The sequence below is a fragment of the Protopterus annectens genome, chromosome 9.part0 (genome assembly GCF_019279795.1).
Source record: "Protopterus annectens isolate FY-2018-M chromosome 9.part0, PAN1.0, whole genome shotgun sequence".
NCBI lineage: Eukaryota > Metazoa > Chordata > Ceratodontiformes > Protopteridae > Protopterus > Protopterus annectens.
In genome coordinates, this window is record NC_056743.1 from 1024299024 (window position 1) to 1024322610 (window position 23587).

The 23587-nt window shown below is 41.4% G+C and overlaps 1 protein-coding gene across 1 annotated transcript in view; it reads right to left on the bottom strand.

The window, feature by feature from the left end:
• SMARCD1 (SWI/SNF related, matrix associated, actin dependent regulator of chromatin, subfamily d, member 1) overlaps nt 1–23587 on the bottom strand; it is a 1197111-nt gene that overhangs the window by 302631 nt on the left and 870893 nt on the right. The window contains exon 9 of the mRNA XM_044083818.1: nt 12494–12591. Within this exon, the coding sequence (XP_043939753.1) occupies nt 12494–12591 (98 nt within the window). The remainder of the gene's footprint in view (nt 1–12493; nt 12592–23587) is intronic.

Here is a 23587-nt window from a genome sequence, read left to right on the forward strand (position 1 = left end):
AATGCCACATTTTATTTATTATATATTCTATTTAATTTCAATAGTGGCATAATAGTCATATATTCATTAATTCCCGGATGAATACATGAATTTAAATAAATTTGCCATTTTAATTCCTCCATATCCAAATGGTACATCGTTATTTTACCTTGTGGATCCTGTTGTATTTGATTAATGACCATAAATTTGAATTTATGATCTTTATATTCTATAATATGTCTTGCAAGAGCATTACTATTTTTATTATGCTGTATATCTAATAAATGTTCTTTAATCCGTTCTTTAAATTTCCTTTTTGTTTTACCAACATAAAAGGCTTTACATTGCTGACATAGAGCTATATATACTACATTTTTGGTTATACAATTATAATGTCCTTTTATTTTGATGTTACACCCATTGATCACTATTTCTCTACCTGAATAATATATATAACTACATATACTGCATGTTCCACATTTGAAATTCCCTTCTCTTCCATTTTGATATTTTTCAATAGTTATTTTATTTTCCAATATATTTTTGAGAGAGGGACTCTTTTTATACACAAATTTTATCGGGCCATTGAAAATATGTCTCCCTATTTTATCATTAACAAAAAACTCCCAATTTCTCCTTATAATATTTTCTATTTCTTTGAAACAATCATCAAATTTGATAATATACAATAGAATATTATTATAATTATCTTTTTCCATTGTACTTTCATTGCCCGATATTATTGTGTGTAATAAACCTGTTTTTAATATTGCCGTATATGTCCCATTTTGTCTTTTATTTTTCACTTCATTAAATATATTCACACAAAATTGTTCTGGGTATCCTCTATTCATGAATAATTGCATGATATATTTTAATTCTTTTATAAATTCCATCTCTTCACTTACCATTCTGGCCGCCCTGACCATCTGCCCTTTCACAATGGCTTTTTTCTGATGGTCAGGGTGCCAGCTATCAAAATGCAAATATGCATTAGAAAAGGTGGATTTTCTATGTATTTGTGTTTGCAAAATATTCACATCTTTATTATATATAATATCCACATCTAAATAGTTGATTTTATCCTCCTGGACATTATATGTAAATCTTAAAAATTTTACTGTAGTATTAATATATTCCAAAATTTTTCCAACATATATTTATCTCGATCCCATATAATAAATATGTCATCCAAATATCTGGTATACATTACAAGATGTTTACCAAAATCTGTTCCAAATAAATAGTGTTGTTCCCAATAACTCATTATTAAATTTGCACATGGGGCACATGGTGCCCCATGGTAACTCATTTACTTGTTGGTAATAACTTCCTTCAAAATATATATAATTATTATTGAGTACTATTTCCATCAAGTTTATAAGGACATTAATTTGGTCTTGTTCATAAAGATGTGTTTCGAACAATTGTTCTTCTAGCCATAAAAGGCCTATGTCATGAGGTATGGTGGTAAATAAATTAACATCTATTGTCAAAAAAGTATATTCATTTTTCATAACTATTTTGTTAAGTCTACTCAAAAAATCCCATGAATCCTTAGTTATATAAGTATAACATTTCATACTTTCCTTAAAAAAATGATCCAAATATTGACTTATGTTGCATGTTACACTTCTATTTCCATCTACAATAGGTCGAAATTCCAAGTTATCAAGGCCTTTGTGTATTTTTGGTATTCCGAAAATACCACTGATGACTGGATGTTCATTTTTTAAAAATTCATGTTCTTTTTCAGTGATACTCCCCTGATATAACATGTCATCTAACATACCTTCTATTCTTTTATAGGCTATATGTACTTGGTTCTTACTTATTTCTACATAAGTGTTACTTAATAACATGTTAGTCATATATGAACTATAATCATTATAGTCCAGTATGACTATGCCATTGCCTTTGTCAGGCCTCATAATTCTTAATTTTGGATCATTTTTAATTTCTTTAAGTAAATTCCCTTCTAGTTTGGTAATATTGAAATGTTTATTTTGCTTATATTTCTTATAAAATTTCCTTACATCATATTCACTTCTCCTTTCAAAATACAAAATGTCCTCATTCATGGGAGGATTGAATAAACTAGGTTTTGTAAACATCTTGTCTTGTACACTTTGACATTCGGTTTTGTTGTTGAAATATGCTTTTAAATTAAGTTTCCGTGAAAACAATTTCAAATCTAATATAGATTCTACCATATTACCTTTTTTACATGGGACATAGTTAAACCCTTTGGAAAATAAGTCAGCATGTTCTACTGTAATGCTCTGTGAAGAATAATTATATACTTTAAAGTCTTGCTTTGTATTCATTATTATATGTGGATTACTTAGAAAAAAAATATCACTACAATCTAATGCAATATCTATATTCGATGATTCTTCCACATTTATAATATTTGATTGTATACTATTATCATCTCCATAAGTATAATGGTCTGGATTGCAATCTATATGAAAATTAACTACATCATTATAGTCTATTGCATATTCACATATGGACTTATCTACACTTATTCTATTCACATTATTCATACCATTACCAACCCTGTCTTCATTGTATTGGTATATACTTAAATCGAGTAATACATCATCATTCATGTTATACTCATTCCCATGATACATTTCTGTCGTAAAATTATCATTGTTATTCATTTCATAAATACCAATGTTGTCATGTGTTGCATGGACTGCAGGAATTAATACATTAGAAGAAGTCGTCAAAGAATTATGAATGTTTTCACACTCATCTTCGAAAAAAATGTTCTGAAAATCTGGTTGGGGCTTACCCACTGCGTTGTCATGATAATCCAGTTCATACATTTGTAAGTAATCAATGAGTCCCCGTGCATTGACCGACTCAATGTTTGCTTCCGCCTCACCAGCAAACCTTGTCGTTACATTCTCCGTTTCTTGCCTGCTGTAAGTCCCAAAAAAGTCTGTTTCGGTCTGGCACCTGTTTTATGAAATTCTTGTGGGATTATAACTTCATTTTGATTCTTCAATCTGTCCGAACGCCTGACGCCGCCTTCTATATTCTCTACACCCTCATTGCCGATGTTGTCATCATCCCCCTCATATGGCGGGTTGACGTCATCAATAGTTGCCGAGACTTGCTGATGTTGGTTACCATGGTGTTGATTTGTGGAACCACCCGATTTGGGATATGCTTGCTGTTGTGCATATCTATGAATGTCCCGTTGAATTTTATGATTTTTCTTCTGGAAAATAGTGTCACAACAAAATGTGACATCTGATATAATGTGCGTATATTGGTCATAAGCATGCTCAAAGAGGAGATATTTAGAAATATTCAGATTTAACTCTTCAAGTTGGATTAGTAATTCCTCGATTTTGATATCATTATGCTTCACCATGATTTCCATCAAGCGGATGCCACAATTATCAAATAAAGCATGTAAGTCTTTTAACATATTGACATTTTGTTCACAGCCGCTTGGATACCTCCAAAGCTGTAAACCTTTGGGAATGATACCCAATTCTATGTTCCGCAACAAATAACTGTTTTCTAGTTGTGTCCGTTTTAATTTAAACAATTTTTTCTCAAATGTCCGCAACATATCTTGCATTGGTTTTGATTCATGTATAACTGTTACTGTTGAAGTTTGTTTGATATGTCCACTCTGAAAACTGTAGGCATTAGTTTTCCAGCTAGTCACATCTATAACAGTTTTTTCTTTGCTATTGTTATCAAAGTTACCTTGCATTGTTGTACTAGGTGGCGTTGGTTGTGTAAGCGGGAAACCCAAACTTTCCCCTGTTTGCATTAAGTTCTCTGCTTCTTTTGTAAGTAATTTCTGTATAAGAACCGAATGTTCTTGTAAAGTTTCACTTATCTGCTGTAACATGCTCCCGACATCCACCGAACCACTCTCGCTCCCCATATAACTAATAACCAAAAACTCAACTGCAACTTGTTGGAATTCAAGCAAGGTGTAGTCGATGCCAATAAGGAGATGAAACAAATGCAAATCTGAGAAAAGATACTTATTTTCCAACCAACAAACCGAACGAAAAACGCCACACGAATTCTGCAGTAATAACTTCTTTATTGACCTAGGTTTCGTCCTTACGAACTTCTTCAGAATGCTATTACTGTTTCTACTCAACCATTTTATACATTGCCAAATACTGAATAATTACTTAATTGATACCTTAATTTCCCTCCAAAAACTTTTAAAAAGGAAATGACTTTGTTGAAATTCACTACATATCTATACATAACATATACATTCCTAACTCTTCAATGTAAACTTTAATAAAATTTGTTCACTTATCACTTAAAAACTACTAGTAAAATATACAATAATTTACTTATACATAAATAAAGAATTTATTTAAAAATGCTAACTATATATATACATGTATGAAACTTTTTGTGTTATGTACCATATAAATATATAACATTTGATGTATTTATTATAATATATATATATTGTATCTATTATATACACATACCTATCTCACTAATCCAACTGTAACATGCATATTATAAAATATTAATATGCATACACATCGATTATTTTTATTTTATACCATAAATAAACATTGAATATTTTTGAATACCTTGAAGACAGCGTTGCCATCAATACAAAACAATTAAATCTACAAAACAATTGGTTTAAATTCCTTTGTTGTATAAGTGCAAATAAATATATTTTATAATAATATAGTATGCAATTCACATAGTGTAGAGCCAACATATAAAGTATATATCACTTATATATTAACATACTATATGAAATTTATCTTTATACATAGAAATGGTAATAATAATGATAATAATGAATGCCACATTTTATTTATTATATATTCTATTTAATTTCAATAGTGGACGATGATGCTCCTTCCTCAAAGATCTTAGACAGAAACTCCAAAATTTTGTGCACCGGTGCTTCTGTTGGATCTAATCCTTGTTGTAATGCCCAATAAGAAAAACGTTTCCACTTGCTCCGGTAAGTCTTTGTAGTGGCTGGTTTGAGAGAGGAAACAATTATGCGTTTAACTGCAGGGGACAAAAGGCTTGACCTGGCTAGGATGGGAAGAAGAGCAGCCAAGCTGTCAATTTCAGGGCCTGCAGGGATGGATGAGGAGCTCCTGACGCATGGGTCAAAAGGTCTGGAACTGGGTCCAGAATCCATGGCTCCTCGATTTGATGGGCCTGAAGAAAGGGGAACCAGATCTGTCGAGGCCAGAATGGGGCTATTAGAATTATGGTCCTTTCCAGACGTTTGGCTTTCAGTAGAAACCTGGGGATTAACGGAATGGGTGGAAAAGCATAAAGGAGACCCGGGGGCCAATCGTGAACCAGTGAATCTCTGGGGAAGCTCCCTGGTGGAGGGAGAAGGGCGAAGTGGCTTCTGCATTTGGCATTCATCTGCGATGCAAAAAGGTCGCAGCAAGGCAGGCCCCACTTGCGGAATATCGCTTCCGCCACTTGAGATTTCAGAGACCACTCGTGGGGTAACAGGATGGCTCTGCTCAACCTGTCCGCAATTACGTTGGACATCCCGGGAATGTGCGTTGCTATCAGAAAGCGTCCGGTGGAGACAGCCCATTGCCAGACCCTGAGGGCCTCTCTGCATAGTGGATAAGATCTTGTTCCTCCCTGTTTGTTGATGTACCAGACCACTGACATGTTGTCTGTCTGGACTGCCACTGTTCCTTGAGGTAAGACGCTGTGAAAGTGTTGCAACGCTAGAAACACCGCTCTTAGCTCTAGGACATTGATGTGCAGTTTGCATTCTGTTCTGGACCATTGACCTTGGACCGTCTTTCCCTGGAACAAACCCCCCCATCCGATCAGGGAAGCGTCCGTGGTTATTGTCGCTATCGGAGTTGGTAGGGTAAAAGGCCGACCTTGTGTCAAGTCTTGAGATAACATCCACCATCGCAGATCCTGCTTGCAGCAGGATGTGATCAGAATTTCGTGTGACAACGGCAGGTGCTGTTGGGGCAACTGGGCAAACAGTAACCATTGAAGGATCCTCATGTGCATTCTTCCTAGAGGGACTGCAACAAGTGCGGCTGACATCAATCCCAGGACTTTCAAAACCTGTTCTGCTGTTGCTTTTGTCTTTTGAAGGAGTACTGCAATTTGCTCCCTTAGTTCTGCCCCTATAAATGAGATACGCTGTGATGGCGATAAGGTAGATTTTTCTAAATTGATTGTAATGCCAAGACGGGAACAAAGACTGATCGTGTAATCTCTTGCTTGGAGAAGATGATACTCGGTGGTGACAGAGAGGAGCCAGTCGTCTAGATACGGAAACACCCGGAATCCTTGTGGTCTCAAGTGAGACACTACTACTGCCATACACTTGGTGAACACCCTGGGGGCTGAGGTGAGGCCAAACGGCAGAGCTCGAAACTGAAAGTGACTGGCTCCTAGCCGGAAGTGCAGGAATCTCCTGGACGGTCTGGCCATCTTTATGTGGTAGTATGCGTCCTTGAGATCTATAGAGCACATCCAGTCTCCTTCCTGCAGAAAAGGAAGGATTGACTGTAGCGTGACCGTCCGAAACTTCTCCTTCACTACGAAGGCGTTTAGTTTGCTGAGATCCAGAACTGGTCTCCAGTCACTTGTCTTCTTTGGAACTAAAAAGAACCTTGAGTAAGTTCCGGATCCTATTTGGTCTGCCGGGACTGCTTGGATGGCTCTTTTTCTGAGCAGCTTCTGGATCTCTAAGGCTGCCTGATTCCGCAGATTGGGTGGAACGTCTGGGAATCTTTTGGTGGCAGGGGAAACGTTTATGAATTTTGTGTCGTAACCTCTGGTAATTATACTTTGTACCCACAAATCAGAAGTTAAATTTCGCCAGGCCAGTGGGTACAAAGTTAAGCGTCCCCCGACTGCCTCCAGAGCAAGACAGTCGGGCCTCCTCTCAGGAGTGCTGGAAGGGCTTGCCAGAGAAAGTATCTCTGTCGCCCTGGTTTTGTGGACCCCCTCTGCCGCTTGGTCAGCGTCTTCCATGCCTTCCCCCTCCTCTGCCTCTGGAAGGGGCATTATCACTCTGTGTGGACTGAAAGGAACCCTGTGTCTTACGGAACCACATCTTTCCGCCTCTTTGCCCTTTGGGGTATGGTCTGGAAGGGGCGGAAAAATAGACTCCTACAGCAGATAGGGTCTTCCCTTCTTGCTCACACCTAGTGAGGGTCTCCTTTACTTTGGGGCCAAAAAGAGAGGCACCATCAAACGGGACGTTAGTAAAGGAAGACTTGAAGGATTCCGCAAAGGAGCACAGCCGCAGCCAGGATTGTCTCCTAAGTGCAATCGCTGAAGCTGCCGCTCTACTCGCACCTTCGGCCGCATATGAAATGAGCCTCATGGAGGAGTTGACTACAGAGTTAAGGGTATTACGTTGTGCTGTCACTTTCTCGGTAACAGCAGCATCTGTATGACCCTGGAGAGTATCTCCGAGTTCCTTGAGGAGATCTCTCTGTAAACGCGTAAAATGCGTCAAGTAGTTCAGCGATCGCATGGAAAAAGTCACAGAACTGAAAACACGCTTCCCATATCTATCCATCGTCCTAGAATCCTTATTAGTTGGATGGACAGCGGAAGAGGACTCTGACATGTCCTTCTTAGTGGCTGCCGCCACCACCATAGTATCCACTGGAACACCCTTGGTAAGAAAACTCCTGTCCTGGGGGGCTGTTATAAACTTATTCGGTCTGCGGGGAACTGGTTCCACCGTGTCAGGTGTCTCCCAAGCCCTACGAGCTATCAAGTCCATAAGTTCGTCAAAGGGAGGGGTCGCCCAGGAGGTAGAAGGTAGAGCCCCGAATGCCTTCAGCAATACTGATTCATCCACCGAAGGGTTAAGTGGCTGCCAATCTCCCCTCTGTTTTAGGATGTCCAGGATGTCCGCAAAGGAGACATCCTCCGAGGGGGACAGTGGGGACCCTTCTGCTTCATCCAAATCTGTATCTGATGTAAGAGATTCCTGTGGGGAGTCTATGTGCCTACTCTTGCACAGTCTTTTCCTTGGTACTTCTTCAGATGGGGCTTCTGGAGAAGCGTCTGAGGAACCGGGAGCACTCTCTGGGGGCAGCTGAGGCATTGGGTCTCGACGCTTTGTAGGAGCCGAGGATACAGAAGTCGAACGTGGGCCCTTAGGGGGAGGAGAAGAATAATCCGATGAGATATGTGTCTTTTGACAAGACCTTCCTCATGGCATCGAAGAGACCGCTACCCGGATCCGAAGACCTTTCTCGAAACCAGGAACAATCCCCGAGATCGGGGGTCCAGGCTCCGACCCAGAGGACGGTGCCGAACTAATCTGAGCCGAGGCTCCTAGGGGGAGAGTTGGTACCGACAGCTCGGTTCGACTGTCCGCCCCGGAACCCAGGAACGATAGTCGGCTCCGGGACCCCTCGATCCGTTACGAGGGCGTCGAGGTCAACGATACTGAAAGCACGGCTGTAGGCTTCGGTATCGATGGTTCTACCATCTACCATCATCGGAACTTCGACTCTCGGCTCCGAAGACTCGACAGGTCTCGGAGGAGGAGCAGTAGATGACCCAGGGAGGGCTTCGAGTTTCGAAACCAGCTGGGACGAAACTTCGATCAATTTGGAAAGGGCAGAGTTCTCCATTAACTTCTGTATCACTCGATCCACATCCACATCTGAATAAGATAAGGGTCTCGAAGAGCGGGTCGAAGTCGTCACCGAGTGAAGGATCGATGGCGGCGGAACCTCCAAGACTGGCTCCAAGACCGGAGTCTCGATCAAAGATATACATTTGACAGCCGACTCCGAAGTCTGTGGAGCCGGTGTCCGAATCTTAATGGAGGTGCTCGGAGCCGATGACTTTGGCTCTGACACTCTCGAAGCCTTGGACCCCTTCGAAGACTTGGATACCAATTCAGCCTTGTCAAGGGCCTCCTGAAACTCGGGTTTTAACAAACCCCTGTCTACTAACTTCCTGCGCCTCTCCATCATGACCCTCCCACTAAAGGAATGACAAACAGAACAGTCCTCCTGTAAGTGGAGAGGGCCAAGACAGTAGACGCAGGAAGAGTGGTTATCCGTAATGGACATTTTTTGTCCGCATTGACATTTCTTGAAACCTGATTTTTGTTTCTCAGACATGTTGTAATACCCAGACATATATATTAAACACCTAAAAATTTAAAGGTATATATATATATATATATATATATATATATATATATATATATATATATATAAAACACACACACAAAAACAAAATCTAAGGACTTAAACCTTTCCTAAAGAAGAAACACCTGTTGAACCAGACAGGATAATAGGCCTAAAAATTGCCTTTAGCGAAAACTTTATAAAAAATAATAATAATACTCCCACTACAACTACACTAGTAAAAGACTAATATTTAGTTATCCACTATCTATACTAAATTAAGGGCAAGTTAGAGTAAACTTCAAAAAAATTGAAAAACTTTACTGGCCCGAGCTTCTGTGATGCATCTGCTGTCGCGGCAAACTAGATCTGAGGATTAGCACTAGGGGATTGTGGGATAGGACTGTGCCTCGCGCTTTCTCAAGATGCAGAGCTGTAGAAGTGGCCGTCTCGGAGCAGAGGATCGGCTCCGAACCCATGCGTAAGAACAAACGGCGAGATTGAACAATTTCACATCATAGGTTATGTCACAGCATGATGGAATGAGTCCCCCAAGTAAGGAGAAACAGGAGTATCGGGAAACAAGGACATGGGAAAGAAAAACAGACTTAATATGGTGCAATATTTATTCAAAGAAGAAAACAAAAATAATCAATACAAAAAAGCAGCACCAAAGATATTTGGAGAGAAATACAGGCAAAGCCATCCAGATATGGACAATTTTACAATACAAAAAAATAAGAAAAAAGGGGGGGGGGTACAAAACAGGACTAGTAGTGGAGAAGTTAAAGAATTACAAACTGAATTTATGGATTAACTACTCTGGTAATGTCACAGCATGATGGAACAGTGAGTACCCATATTAAGGAAAAACGGGAGGAATTGGGAGCATCTGATCAATTGCCACATGACGACAATCTGGAGCCTTCTGCAGGAAACCACTACAAAAGCTCAGCTGGAGTTGCACAGCAAAGAAAGGAACAGGAAATGGTAGAACTCTGATGCAGTCAATGTTGTGGAGCAACAGGCCATAGAGGTCCCATATAAAAGAGCAACGGATGCTGCAGGATGCAGCTGAAGAGAATATGTCACAGGAAGATGTTCCAGAAGTTTTTGTAAAATGCCCGCAGGTAAATGAGAAGAATGTGCCCTCAGTTTAGAAGAAAATGATCTAAGGGAAGAGTTGCTTGATTTAATATAGATGAATAGACCTATTAAGATCAATGAAACCAAAGTCAATTAAGACCCAAAATGTTAGAATTTTGACAAAACAAATTAACACAGTAATCAAGACTATTAACAGAAATTCACGTAACATAAGGTAAGTAAATAGGCTGTATTAATGTGAAGCTACATTACTAACAGATAAAGTATTACCAGAAAAATACAGGTCAATAAGGGATAGGAAGGAAGGGAAGAAATCTAATACTATCATGGAAGTTTTGAATAGCCAAAACTATAAAGCAAATAAGATGCAAAGTGTCACTGCTAGAAAATTATAGAAGAGGGAACAGATCAACAAAAATACTCAAAGACAGACGTGATAAAAGCAATGTGCAGTATTAGAACAGACCAGGATTCAACATTATTATAAACAACAGACTAAAGATATCAGCATAGGCAGAAAAACTTAAGACTATATGCAGATAAATATAAAGGAAAGGTACAAAATAAACAACTTGATGACCAAAAACATTTTATAGAAAATTGGGAAACAAAGCAAAAGGAATAGAAATGAGACATATTTTGAAGAAATAGCTATGAAGACCCTGTGGAACATGATACTGAATGGATAGAATAAAAAACAGTAAGTTCATACGCGCAGGACACGAGACGGGAAGACGATCAAACGCGCAGGACACGAGACGGGATGACGTTCAAACGCGCAGGATACGAGACAAGATGACGTGCAGGACACGAGACAGGATGATGTTCAAACGCACAGGACACAAGACGGATGACATTCAAATGCGAAGGACACGAGATGGGATGAAGTTCAAATGTGCAGGATACGAGACATGATGAAGTAATGGCTAGAGAAGTTGAAACAAAATCAAGAAAGGCTCTTAACTGGAAAAGCCCAGGCACAGATGCAGTATCTGACTTCTGGCTAAAGGTATTAACATCTTTACACGATGATTTAGCCCCGAGTAAATACTACTTATAAGTACATCCCAGACAGACACCAACCTGACTAACAGGGATAAACAATACTTCTTAACACAAAACCTGCAAGCTATCCTACAAACTACAAACCAATAACTGGCCTTCCCACAGCTCAAACTACACACTGGAATTGATGCCGACAGAGTTTACAGCCAATTAGAAGAAAACTCAATTATGGCAATAGAACAAAAGGGTAACAAACAGTCATATGAAACAAAGGATCATTTGTTGTTAAAGTTATAATGGAGAATTGTAAAAAGGGGAAGAATCTAAGTATGGTACGTATAGACTATAAAAAAAAGCATTCAACAGCATCCTATATTCATGGATAAAGGAGTGCTTACAGATGTACAAGATATACCCTACGCTGATCAATTACATTACAGTGACCATGAAACAGTGCACTTATTTCTGTACAACTGATCTTAAGAAAACCCAAATCAGACAAACATGTTACTGAAAAAGGCAACAAGCACCACAAAGGGGTAGTCAGACTTATTTCAAGAACTAAACTGAAGCTGTAGGAAAGTGGCTCTTTCTGAGGATCCTTAACTAAGGTATGCCTTCTGTGGCCAGCTTTGTTAGTGTCTTCACAATTGATATGGAGGAGGAACTAAAAGGATTTCTTCTTTGTAGATGATGCAAGATATTAAAAAAACATCGTGAGGGACAAAGCTTGGGTACTAGACAGAATTTATAGGTCTAATCAAGTTTCAAAGTGGAGTCCCAGTACGGGAGAAGAGATTTAATATATGCTGCAAAACCATGACTGAGGGCTGCTGAAATCCTAAATAAAGACTACAACAATAAAGGACACCTGCTTAAAAAACATATAAAAAAAAAAAAAAAAAAAAAGCTGAAGACACCACTGAAATCCTTAAAAATAATGAAGGCAGTGACGCTAACACCACCTTTTCAAAGAAAAAGAAAATAAAAATAAAAAATTAACAGGGGCAAGCCTACACAGCCATAAACTAAGAACCATGCCAACAAGAAACACGAGAATAATAAGGTTATTGCAGTCACGCAAAGAGTGACATCTCATTTGTGGTTCATATACACTCGAGATAAATGTGCTTTGTGCAAAAAATACAGGAACTTAACTTGATTCTATGTACCATCATCTAAAAATGAATGTCCTGCTTTTCAAGAAAAAAAAAGTCTCAACTCCCAAATTACATAAACAGTTGCACATCCTGAAAACTCACCTGATGACATGGTTGATGACAATAGGCTCAGGAGGCATTAGCAAGGCATGCAACCTCTGAGGGATTTCTGAGAATTTCATTCGCTGTGTCTCAAATATCTACAAGAGATGACATTAAACAGAATATACCGTGTCATGACTGCAATCATCCAGAACTTTTTACACCAAAAGTTAAAATACCTTTTGTACAGACAAAGACAGGCAAGCACGTGTGCACATTTAACATCTGTGCAACTTTAACGCTACTAAAGTCCATTAGCACCTTCTATATCTATGATATAGATAGTTGCTTCCCACCCTTCTATATACAGGACTGCCCAGAACTTCTAATAATTTTATCAACATACACTCAAAGACTAAACAGCATCACTTGCAAGAGAAACAAGGCACAGCATTTTCCTTCACTGGCATTTTTCCCCAAAGAAATCTTCTGCGTCTACAAAAAAACAAACGTCTGAGGCATAAGAAAGGAAAAAAAAAACATTTTCTGTGCAGAGTGATGTTTAAAAATGGACTGTTCTATTACACTTGTTGCAGTTTCTCTTTCTCTCTCACAAATTATATGCAGCAATATTCTGTTATGCCTTTTGTCTTGGGACACATGAAAAAGACCCCTAGCTGTTCAAAAGATGATAATGAAGAGGACAATGTAATCCATCTGATGGAGGAGGGCAATGACTGAACCCAATAGGCTCCTATTTTTTTCTCATTTTTCCTCTGCAGTGACAAAAGAAAGCACCATTCTTTGACATCATCCATATGGAAAGATAAATCTGCTGCTCAGAATGCTACAGATTTTGAATTACAGCTGTTGCCAACATAGCAGATCAGCTTCTAGGAGAGGTTACACTGATCAGCAGTTCTTCCATTCTTTTTAACGAGTCTCAAACATCAGAACCACTTAAGAGGTGGTGAAGACTCTGGAGTACAGTCCTCCCAAAGCTTAATCTAACTTTAAACAGCACATCCCTACAATGCTTAGGGCAAACTGAATAGATCATGTGGCCCATGGACACCTCCCTCTTGAAACATGTACCCAGAGCTGCAAGGCTTTACATAGTCCAGGAAGAGTTTACCACTTTCTCAATACAAAAGGATAATAAATACAGTGACAACTATGCAGACACTGTCCGTTTGGCAAGACCTTGAATCCATTTTCTTGAAAACAAACTTAGACAGTGTTCATGACAAGTAATGCCCAATGGGGCTTATTAAATAAGGTTGCCAAGGGAAGCCTCATTCTGAATGGATCCAAGTGCAAAATAAAACATATCAACGGTATGTCTGAAGATAAGCTCTCAAGCTACTCTGGATAGGAAACTGGAATACTATATCAAAAGTCCTAAAGCTCAATGTCCCTTCTAGCTGATGTACATACAGTAGAGTCCCCATTATCTGGAACTCAAGAAACCAGCACTCCCAATCAACTGGCAATTCTGACTTGCTCGTATACATATATACATACATATGAGCCAATCAAAAATTGCAAAGCAGAGCCACTTGGGTCTATGTTACAAGAACAAAAGATCAAACTCTCGAATGCTCACATGAGCGAATATTTAAAAACTCTGAATCACTATTGTGGGGGGCTGTGCCCCCCCCCCCCCGCTAAATATATATTCCAACTCAGAGATCGAACTAAAGTGAGGCAAGGGCAAATATTCCGATCTTCACTGTATTGCGGAAATTTCTGTTTTTAAAAAATTGAGTTTTTAAATGTTTGCTCATGTGAACGTTCAAGAGTTTGATCTTTCGATCTTATAACATAGACCTGAGCCACTTCTACTCAATCCGGAAAAGCCCACTGTTCCACACTGAGTAGAAGTGGCTCTGTTGTGCGATTTTTGATTGGCTCATATGCCAGTATAAGAGCCAATCAAAAATCACAAAGAAGCTCTCAAGCAACTGGAAACTACACTTAACCGTCATCTACCAATCCCCACGGGTGCTGATTAAGTGAGAGTTTACTGTATCACCAAAAAAAGAATTCTTAAAAAGAGGAACTTAATCTCTGAGGCCATGGGATTAAAAAAGGAATGGAAAACATCTCTCTAAAATTAAATGAAGTTTCCTTAGAAACCGAAGTAGGCTTCACACTGCAGGTTGGGTATAGATGTAAAGTCACTATGAATTATGGATTTATCCTCTAACCTGTCTAGTACCTGCATGATCAAATGAATCCTGTTTTAGTAAGTAGTCTTCAAAAATCTATACCCTACTCAGAGGATGTACAACATTACAGTAGACCACATTAAGTAATGGTTGCCTGCCCCCATACTGCACAGAGCTGCAGTTTTTTTTTTTTTGCAAATTTGCTGAGCCTGGACAATGTTGCACTGATTCTCAATTTAGTCTACATCAAAACATCTGACAAACACACCTTGATAAACTGCCACAGATGGCCCAAAATCTAATTGGCATGCAAGAAAAAGGAAGTCTTTTAGGAAATGCCCATAACCCTGTCCACTTGAACTCTGAACCTAGATGCAGGATAGGAAATCCAGCATGCAACTGCAAAGATGAGAGGGGTTGGATGCAGCTGGTAGGAAGCTGACAACTTGCTACAACCTTATGCTGTGTGGGGGAAACGAGACCTGGTGAGGTCAACCATGAAAAGGAGAGGCCTGTTTCATCTGACTTGAAGATGACCGTCTGTAAAGATGCAACATGGGAACACTTAAGAAGCTTTGACTTTACCTTAGTACATGCCATTATACACTCTTTACAAGAGATGCTTTTCTCTAGTCCAAGACAAGTGATGATTAAAACAGTCTAATGCCAGGTTCATTAGAAGTAGGAAATGTTCAGCAGCAAAAACCTTTCCACTCAAACTAGCCACAGCCACAGCTTGAACATTTCCTTGCAGAAAGGGCAGCCATTTCCCCCCTCCCACCACTGCATGTAGATGCACTGCATTGCCATCCAACTGTTTGCCTGTAAAATACATCATCTTTTCTTTTAAAAGGGAGGAAAGCCGAAGAAGCCAACACGATAACTCTCAGCTTTAACAGGCTGATGTGGAGTTCCATCACCAAGATATAAAAGGTTTTCCGAGATTAAATGCATCAGCTGATCTTCTAGAGGGCTCTCTGGAAAATGTGGCACCTGAAATTTCCTTCATGAAAGCCATCCCAGAGAAATTCCTCAAAGATGTCCAACGTTCATGCTCTGGCCAGCAATACCCCACCCCCATGCCATTATATGCCAGGCATAATGCTGGATTAACTGGGCATGCCTAGCATCACACTCTCCGGTTCTGACCTTATGGAAAGTACAGTTTTGTACCTACCATAAATGTAGATGTTAGAGTGCTAATACAGCTGCATTCATAACAGATGTGTTCTCCTGCCATCAGGCGGGTCCTCGGTCGGACGAATTCCAAAGTCTAGGTCCGGCGTCGGTTGTCGTCGCTTCTTCCCTGACGTCAGAGCGACAGGGGTATAAAGGAACCAGCCGACGCCATTTTCTTCAGTTTTTCTTGCCCCAGATGTCAGGTGCCCCCAGAAGGAAGGCAATACATAAATTTGTGTAATAATGCAGTGCAATATAATCAAAATACAGTAGTTGCAAGCAAATACATCATAAATGAATACCCCAATCAGGTTGTATGAGGATGTGTTAGCCTATAGGCCTGTCCCAAGAGGGAAAGGAGGGAGGGAAACCTGGACTGCAGCTGTATTAGCACTCGAACATCTACATTTATGGCAGGTACAAAACTGTACTATGTTCATCGTGCATACAGCTGCAGTCATAACAGATGGGTAGAATCCCAAAGCTAAGAAAGGGGTGGTAGGCACTAGGTGGAACTAGGAGGAGCGAAAATGCCCTGCAAGACTGCAGTGGCAAAGCCTGCTCTAGATTTGGAGTATAATGGTAGGTTGTAGTGCTTGGAGAAGGAATGCACAGAACTCCAAGTGGCTGCTTCCAAAATATCCTTGGTAGGAACTCCTCTGAGGAAAGCTGCAGAGGTGGCTGTGGCCCTGGTGGAATGAGTTCTAATGCCTGTAGGTACAGTTTTGCCATTAAAGGAATAGCAAAAGTGTATGCAGTGGGCTATCCATTTTGAGATTGTCTGTTTGGAAATTAGCTTTCCTTGAGCTCCTACAGCATAGGACACAAAGAGCTGTTCTGATTTTCTGAAAGGCTTTGTTCTGTCCAAATAATAACGCAGTTGTCTGTGGATGTCCAAGGAATGTAGTAATCTCTCCCCTTTGTTTTGAGGATTAGGATAAAAAGTAGGTAAATGTATGGCCTGATTTAAAGCTACCCTGGATACCACTTTAGGCATAAAGGACGGGTTGGTTTGTAAGGAAACTCTGTCCTGATGGAAGATGATAAAAGGCTGGACAGCCATGAGAGCCTGTAGTTCTGAAACTCTACGAGCCGAGGTGATAGCCAGAAGGAAAGCTGTTTTCCAGGACAAATATTGCAAATCTGATGAGGCAGCTGGCTCAAAAGGAGGCAAGGTCAGTTTTTCCAGAATGAAATTAAGATCCCAAGCAGGTATTGGTTGTTTCCTTGGAGGTCTTAGATTCTTAGCCCCTCTGAGGAACTGTCTTAAGAGAGGGAGAGAGAATAAAGGTGGATCAGTGTTGTATTCTGCAGAAATGGCTGAGGCATGGATTTTGAAGGAGGAGAATGAAAGTCCACTGCTTAGCAGCTCAGCCAAATATTGTAGTATTTGAGGTAAATTCAGTTTTCCAGGATCCTGGCCCTTTTTCTCATTCCAGACAATCACCGTTTCCATTTTGCGGAGTAAGCTTTTCTAGTTGATGGCCTTCTGGCCTCCAAAATGACATCCTGCACCTCCTTGGAGAGTAGGGCCTGTTGTGATGCTAAGGAATCTTCCATGCGGCTAGATTGAGTGTTTTTAGCTGGCTGTGAAGAGTTTTGAAGCTGTGCTGAGTCAGAAGAAGAGGCATTAGAGGCAGGGTCCATGGTGGGGAATGCGTCAGGCTCCTCAGGAGTGGGTACCAGTGTTGCCTTGGCCAGTCCAGAGCAATGAGAATCATCTTTGGTCTGTCTGCTCTGGTTTTCAATAGAACTTTGGGCAGCAGAGGAAGAGGTGGGAAGGCATAAACTGTCATTGATGTCCAACTGAAAGACAGCGTCCACTCTCCAGGCCTTTGGATGGAAAATCCTTGAGCAGAATTTTGTCAATTGGTGATTTTTGTGGGAGGCAAAGAGATCTATATATGGCCTTCCCCATTCTTGGATTATTTCTGTAAAAACTTTTGGATGCAATTTCCATTCGTGTGGATCTGTCATATTCCTGCTTAGGTTGTCTGCCAGCGTGTTTTCCTTGCCTGGCAAGTACTGTGCTTGTAGTTCCATTTGTAAGTCCATGGCCATGTTCCAAAGTGACATGGCCAGTCTGCATAGGGGTTAAGAATGTGTTCCTCCCTGTTTATGTACCACATAACTGTGGTGTTGTCCGTTCTTATCAATAGCTGACCTGGTTGTAGAAGGTCCTTGAAAGCTATAATAGCATTTATTACTGCTAGCATTTCCTTTTGATTGATGTGAAGGTGCTTTTCTTTTGGGACCATTTGCCCTGAATGCACCGATCTGTCATGTGCGCCCCAGGCGTAGTCCGAGGCATCTGTTGTGATGACTTGATTTGCTTGAGGCTTGCTGAATGGAAGACTTGTGTTTGTTTGACATGCTTGAGCCCACCACAGAAATTCCTTTTGCAGACATGGAATTAGTGGTATTATTGTTTCTAAACTGTGGCTGTGTTGAGACCATATGTTTTTCAGGTACCATTGTAGTTTCCTCATATGCAGCTTTGCACATGGGATTAGTAAGATGCAAGATGCCATGAATCCCAGAGCCTGCAGGATTTTCCTTGCAGTCAGCCTGGTGCAATTTGCTAGTGCTCTGAAGTATTGAATTAGTTGCCCCTGCTTCTCTGGCGTGAGGTAGGCCATCTGGGTGTTTGTGTCCCAATTGGCACCCAGGAAAATTATCTTCCGAGAGGGTATTAGTCTTGATTTCTTTTTGTTGACTGTGTATCCCAGAGAGTTCAACAACATTATTACATAAGCCAGATGTTTCAGAAGAATGTGCTTGCTGTCCGCTTGGATCAGGCAGTCGTCCAAATAGGGGTATATTTGTATCCCTTGAAGTCTGCAGTAGGCAATTACTGATGCCAGGCATTTTGTGAATACTCTGGGCGCAGTAGATAAGCCAAAGGGCAATGCAGAGAATTGATAATGGGTTGAACCTGCAAGAAATCTGAGGTACCTTCTGCAATTTTGTCTGATTGGGACATGCAGGTATGCCTCCTTGAGGTCCAATGTTACCAGCCAAGACTCCTTGCCCAGCATGGGAAGAAGTTGCTGTAGAGTGAGCATCTTGAATTTTGGTACAAGTAGAAATGTGTTTAGGATGGATAGGTCCAAAATAGGTCTCCAATCTTTTCCCTTCCTTGGTACCAGAAATAGCCTGGAATAAAAACCTTGACCTTGTTCGTGTAGGTACCTCTTGAATAGCTTTCATGTTTATGAGATCTGTAATTTGCCTTTGTGCCTCTGCCCTTTGATTGTGTGGCAGGTTTGGCATGCTTCTCATTTTTGGAAGGGTGTGAAAATGGAATTTGTAGCCTCTGTTTATAATGTCCAGGATCCATTTGTCCTTTGTGACAATATGCCAATTTTTTGAAAATAATGCCAGCTTTCCTCCTAAGGGGGCTGCCATTTGAGACTTGCTTGGCATGCAAAGGGGAAAGTCATTGGGTTTGCTTTCTGAAAGATTGCGAGTTATCCTCACCACCTCTTTGTGTAGGAGCTTGCCATTGTCTGCCTCTAAACGATCCTTGGGATTGTCCTCTGCCCCTTGGGCGCCTGTATCTGCCTCTCTGGGGTCTGTCCGTGGCAGGAAAGGACCAGTTTTTGGAAGGCCAATTTCTGCTAAAACATGGGGGTTGTACCTGTAGAAAATCTTTCACAGTTTGCATTGATTTAGTCTTTTCCTCCATTTTCCTTAATACCTCCTCAGCATTATCACCAAATAATACATCCTTTTGTAGAGGGGCGTCTAGTAATTTAGCTTTGACATGATCAGGCAAGGCTTGTTCCTTGAGCCAGGCATGCCTACGTATGACTGATCCTGTAACAGCAGCTCTACATGAGGCATCTAGAGCATCAAAACCACATTGTAAGGTATGCTTACCCACTTGTTCTGCACTATGCATCAAATCCTGCAACTCCTTCAAGTCTGGTTGTTCAGGTTGTGACATTTTACTTTTCAATTGTGATAACAAAAACTGTTGGTATTTTAGCATATGGAGCTGACAGTTTAAGGCCCTCATGGTTAAGGTAGCAGAGGTATATACCTTTTTTCCCCACCTTTCTAAGGATCTGGAATCTCTCTCGGAAGGTAATGGATTTTTAGCAGTGGAGGCCTTAACTCCCTTGGGGCCCTGTGAGATGGTTTCTGGGTCAGCAGCATGGCTTTTGTATAGAAATTGGTGCGAGTCAGGAACCCTGTAGTACCTGTCAGGCTTAACTGGAGCTGGAGATAGAGAGTCCGGGTTAAGGCAGGCCTCCGAGTAAACATCATCTAGGATGTCCAAGACAGGAGGTATAGCCAGAGGCCTGTGCTGAGGTAGCAAGAGAAATTCCCTAAGCCTTTTCTTGGAATCTGAATAATCTTGGCCTTCCCAGTGGAAGTGTTCCCTTAAGGTATGCAAAGTTTCCCCAAATGAGTAATCCTCAGGGGATACAGAAGGATGGACTCCTCCGCATCAGAGTCTTCAAAAGGGGAGTAAGAATGTTCCTGATCATCAGAGTGCTCTGAAATAATGCAGCCCTGATCAGAGGAGGGGGAATCTTCCTCCACTCTGGGCCTTTTGTCCAGTGGGGGCTGAGAACCTCTGATGAGTAATTAAATCCTCAGCCATTTTTAGCATCTGTTTCTTAGGCATGGGGCCTGGAGATGGGCCCTGTGTAGCTTGTCTCAGAGTGCATGGTTGCTTTAGACTTAGTGAAAGCCTTGATGGAGAAAGAAGAGGAAGGTCTGAAGACACCTTGAGTGGAGGTGGACCTGTCCACATTCTGAGTTACAACGCCAAGAGTGGCTTTGGTATCTGTAGTCGGGGTGTGGGCCGAGGAGCCTGCGACCTCGGGCACAGGAGACACCGCCAAAGAAATGTCGTCGGTAGTCAGGGGCTGCGTAGGTGCCTCGCTGAGAACCGGACCACGTGTAGTCGGCTTTGGCGTGGTGTAGGTAGAGGCTGCGGACCTCGTGTGTCGGTCCTTATCTTTGCGTTTTTTAGACAAAACTGGAGTCGGAGTATCGAACGACATAATATAGTTAAATGCTTTCCCAAAATAATGCTGGGTGAACTCCGCCCGATGCTTAATGGTGCATTTGTTGAATGTAGCACAAAAGCGACAGACCGAGACGTCGTGGTCTCGGCCTAAACAAGGTATACAGAAGGAATGGAAATCCTTATGCGGTATTTGCTTCCCACAAGAAATACAATTATTAACTTTGTCTGACATCGGTCTGAGGCAAGAAAAAGTACAGTTTTGTACCTACCATAAATGTAGATGTCCGAACAGGATAGCATCTGCAGTCCTTACTAACGGGTTGTCCTGTCGTCAGGCAGCCCTTCGGTCGGCCGGATTCCAAAGTCTGGGTCTGGCCTCGGCTGGTGTCGCACTTCACCCGACGTCATCTCTGCTGGTCTTTGGGTATAAAGGCATCAGCCGACGCCATTTTCCTCAGTGTTTCTTGCCCCAGATGCCAGTTGCCCTCTTGGATAGCTAAATTTTTGGGTAAATGCCAATGTTTCCAAAAAAGTAGAAGGCAAACACAAAAAATAAGCATGTATGTACATATATACAAACAACTACACCATAAGAGATCCCCCCCCAGCTAGCTATTAGGTGGGCAAATACCCTAGGAGTACCACAGAGGGGAAGGAGGGTGGGTAATCCTGACTGCAGATGCTATCCTGTTCAGACATCTACATTTATGGTAGGTACAAAACTGTACTATGTCCTTCAAGGATGCATCTGCAGTCCTTACAAATGGGTAGAATACCATAGCCAAACTAGGGAAGGAGGAAGGAGAATTATGGTGTAGTTAGGATCCCTTGCAAAACAGCAGTGGCAAACCCTGCTCGGGATCTAGAGTATAGAGGTAAGTTATAATGCTTGGCAAATGTATGCACGGAGGTCCAAGTAGCCGCCTCAATAATGTCCTTGGTAGCCACTCGTGAAGAAAGCTGTGGTAGTGGCTGTAGCCCTTGTAGAATGAGGCCTTATGTTCTGTGGAATTTGCTTTCCATGGTAGGAGTAACAGAATCTTATGCAATTTCCTATCCACTTGGAGATTGTCTGTTTGGAAATTGCTTTTCCTTCCCTTCCTGTTGCATAAGCTACTAGAAGCTGGTCAGTTTTTCTATTGCCCTTGGTTCTGTCCAGGTAGTAGCACAACTGTATATGTACATCCAAGGTATGTAGCAGTCTTTCCCCCCTGTTCTGTGGATTGGGAAAGAAGGTAGGTAGGTGGATAGCCTGGTTTAGAGACACTCTGGAAACCACCTTAGGCATAAATGTAGGATTAGTTCTCATGGACACTCTATCTTGATGGAAGATTAGGAAGGGTTGTACTGCCATTAAAGCCTGTAGTTCTGAAACCCTTCTTGCTGAAGTAATTGCCAGTAGGAAAGCAGTTTTCCAGGATAGGTGTTGAAGATCTGCTGTTGCTGCTGGTTCGAATGGAGGGAGTGTCAATTTTTCTAGCACAAAGTTCAAGTCCCATGCTGGTAATGGTGGTTTCCTAGGAGGTTTTACATTCTTAATTCCTCTCAGGAACTGCCTGAGTAGAGGATGTGAGAAGACAGGGGGATCGAAGCTGTATTCTGCAGAAATAGCTGATGCATGTATCCTGATGGAGGAATAGGACAGGCCTGTATGGAGAAGCTCTGCCAAATACTCCAGGATGTTGGCAATATCTACCTTTGACACATCTTTCCCTCTTTCAGTACTCCAAATGACAAACCTTTTCCATTTTCCTGCATAGTTCCTTCTTGTTGAAGGTCTGCGGGCCTCAAGGATAATGTCTTTAACCCTTTGGGATAAATCTGGGTTAGTTGCTCTTATGTAATGTTCCAGGCAGTCAGTTGCAGTTTTCAGGTTTGGATGCAGGATGTTGTAGTCGAGTTAACATCAAAGGAATCAGGGGTAGTGTCCACGTTTCCCCCCGAGACATGCTCCTCAGCAATGGATACCAATGTTGTCTTGGCCAATTTGGAGCTATCAGAATTATCCTTGGACGTTCCTCTTTGATTTTCAGTAGTACCTTGTGCATCAAAGGAAGGGGTGGAAATGCATATGCTGTCAGGCCTTTCCAACTGAAGGATAGAGAGTCCACCTTCCAAGCAAGTGGGTGGTATGTCCTTGTGCAGAATTTCTTGAGCTGGTGATTGAGTGGGGATGCGAATAGGTCTATTTGTGGCATTCCCCATTTCTTTGTGATGGCCTTGAAGATGTCCGGGTGTAGCATCCATTCGTGAGCATCCGAGGTAGTTCTGTTTAACATGTCTGCTAGGATGTTTTCTTTTCCCGGCACAAATATTGCCTGTAACTGAATGTTGTAGCTGAGAGCCATATTCCATAGGTCCAGAGCCATTCGGCATAGGGGGTATGAATGAGTGCCTCCCTGTTTGTTGATGTACCACATGACTGTGGTGTTGTCTGTCATCATCAATTGGCCTTCTTTGAGGAATGGTCTGAAATTCTGGATTGCTAGTTTTACTGCCAGCATTTCTTTTTGATTTATGTGCAGGTGCAGCTGATCTGGAGTCCATAAGCCTTGAATGCACTTGTCCAGCATGTGGGCCCCCCAACCGAGGTCTGAGGCGTCCGTTGTGATGGTTTGGCTTGTTTGAATGTTGTGGAAGGACAATCCTGGGTTTGACTGGCATGCCTGAGCCCACCATAGGAACTCTTGTTTCAGGCATGGGATTAGTGGTATTTCGGTTTCCAAGCTGTGCCTGTGTTGAGACCATAAATTCTTTAGGTACCACTGTAGCTTTCTCATATGCAGTCTGGCATGGGGGACCAGGATTATGCAGGATGCC